Raw genomic sequence first — 2,311 nt, 5'->3', positions numbered from 1 at the left:
TGATCATCACAGGGTTCTGTCACAGCACTTTCAATAGATGAAGATTTTCTGACGAAACCGGTTACAGTTCTAGTCTCAAACGGTTTTAAATTGATCCTTTGTGTAGACTTGACAATTCCTACCGAATCATTTACCAAACTATTAAATGCTATATCCCATTCTTCTGGTATCACCTCATTAGATGTTTCAAGACGGCAGAGCCGAATAAAATTCGTACCAATAATCACCGGAATGTTAGAATTATTACTGGTATTTGGCACCACTAGAATTGGAAGATCAAAAGAATTGTCCTTCAGAAATGGCACAGACACTCTAGCTTCGATATATCCAAGATATGGAACACTCTGACCATTTGCAGCACTGATTTTCAAATTGAATTCTGTTAAGGGATGTAATGCTGGTTTAGGATCTAATGAATTGTAGAAATCTAGATTTACAGTTGTAACCATGGATCCAGTATCAATAAGACATTTGGATATTTTTCCTTCCAAAATAACGTCGCTGGTATTATTGCTACCGACGATTCTATCGAACAAATTCTGTGTTTTGGGACTTTTATTATTGCTGTCTCTAATCTGCCCCTCGACAGAGACTCCTACCGGTTTAAAGGCTTATTTGGTGTGTTTGTTCTACCTGCTGCCTCCGTCTTGGAATTTGATTGTACTTGTTTGTGTTCTTGTTTTGCTGTTTCTCCTTTGTCCGTATCTTGTTTTCGCTGTTCTGCGCTGGAACCTTCTCTATAATTCCTGTCAAACTCTTTATTATCTCTTCTGCTGTCTGACTCTCTGTACTTCTCATTTTGATCTCTACAGCTGTTCACATCGTAATTTCTTTCTCTGTCATATCCGTATCTATCATTAGTTCTTCTGTCTCCCCTATATCCTCTTTCAATATCATCTCTTCTGTATCTTGGGTACCTATCGTCCTCTTTTCTCCAATCTATATCATCAGATCGTCTACGGTAATCTCTGTTTGGTCTATCTGTGTCATATCTTTCTCGATTATCTCTTTTGTAATTTATTCTGTCCCCATATTCATAATCTCTGTATCTATTTCTGTAATTACCTCTATCATATCTATCATATCTATCTCTATATCTATCTCTTCTATCCCATCTACTCCTTTCTTGCTCTATATCATGACGTCTATGTATGTCACCACTTGTACTTTCTTTCTCTTCTCTAGACTTTTCTTGAACTCGAAGAAGTTCTTCTTCTAGCCTTTTCATTCTTTCTAAAACTGTTTTCTTGACAATATCAGTGTCGTCTTCACTTTTATGCTGATTTATTGATATTTTATCATCTATTTCTACTTCTTGTATTCTCGTCATCGACATCTCGTTTTCTTCTATACGTACTTTTCTTCGCAACTCTTCAAAAGACTTTGGTGTTTCAAAGCTTAGTCTTGTAGCGTTTTTCAGGTCCTCACTGTACAAATGCCTCCAGAATCTTGCTTTTAACATATCTTCTCTTTGTTCTTCTTTTATATGACCTTTTTCTATTGCTCTCTGTAATATATTTTCTAATCGCAAGCCCCATTCTGACACATTTTCATCCTTTCCTTGTTTCGACATGTAAAATTCAGATAAAACTGATTCACCCGATCTAATGTTTCCATATATACCTTCTAACTTGTTTATAATTTGCTGTATGGTTGCATCAGGACTCATGGTCAACAATATCTTTCTGGTGTGTCCACATAAAGAATTCCTAATAGCTTGTCGGAGAATATTTTCCTCATATAGTCCCGACTTAAGAATAATTTCAACCTCTATTTTCCATTCTTCGAATGTAGTTTCAGTTAATGATGGGATATTGGGCTTGTGTAACTTTGCTTTCGTACTTTCAGTTTTCTCACTTTTGTTTGCCTTTCTAATATCGCTTTTGTTCTCAATTATTTCAGCATTAGTTCTGTTCTCATTTAGTAATCGAGCTTCTTTCTCCTTAATTCGTTGCTTTAGTAACAGTTCCTCGTCCTTCAATTTCTTCAGTTTATCTTTCTCTATCTTTTGCTTCTCACTTTCTCTTTTGGCTTCTGTCTGCCTATGCTTTAATTTGTCTAGTTCTTCAGCTTGCTTTTGTTTAAGCTTTTTTATTTTCTTGGATTGCATCATTTACCCCCTTTTCTCTAATCTTTAACTGTTTTATTTTCTCTTTCAACATATCTTCTGCAGCTGTATACTTTAAATGTTTGTTTCTATCCCGTTTTACATTTTCTTTCTCTGTCTCTGTATTTCTAAGTTTATTTATACTAGATTTCAATTCAGCATTTTCATATTGATATTGCTGCCATTTTTCATAAAGCCATTTCA

The 2,311-nt window shown here is 35.1% G+C and overlaps 1 protein-coding gene across 1 annotated transcript; it reads right to left on the bottom strand.

Moving 5' to 3' along the window:
* Positions 1 to 595: 595 nt before the first annotated feature.
* LOC128548831 (trichohyalin-like) lies at positions 596 to 2,110 on the bottom strand. The gene has a single exon (XM_053524338.1). The coding sequence runs from the start codon at positions 2,108 to 2,110 to the stop codon at positions 596 to 598; it is 1,515 nt and encodes a 504-aa protein (XP_053380313.1).
* Between the last annotated feature and the right edge of the window lie 201 nt (positions 2,111 to 2,311).

Source organism: Mercenaria mercenaria, chromosome 15 (genome assembly GCF_021730395.1).
Source record: "Mercenaria mercenaria strain notata chromosome 15, MADL_Memer_1, whole genome shotgun sequence".
Lineage (NCBI taxonomy): Eukaryota > Metazoa > Mollusca > Bivalvia > Venerida > Veneridae > Mercenaria > Mercenaria mercenaria.
The sequence above is the reverse complement of the archived record's forward strand: the minus strand, read 5'-3'. Positions and strand labels throughout refer to the sequence as shown.

Bases quoted from the DNA above. Each gene is read 5' to 3' on its own strand.
- LOC128548831 (XM_053524338.1), bottom strand. From the start codon at position 2,110: ATGCAATCCAAGAAAATAAAAAAGCTTAAACAAAAGCAAGCTGAAGAA.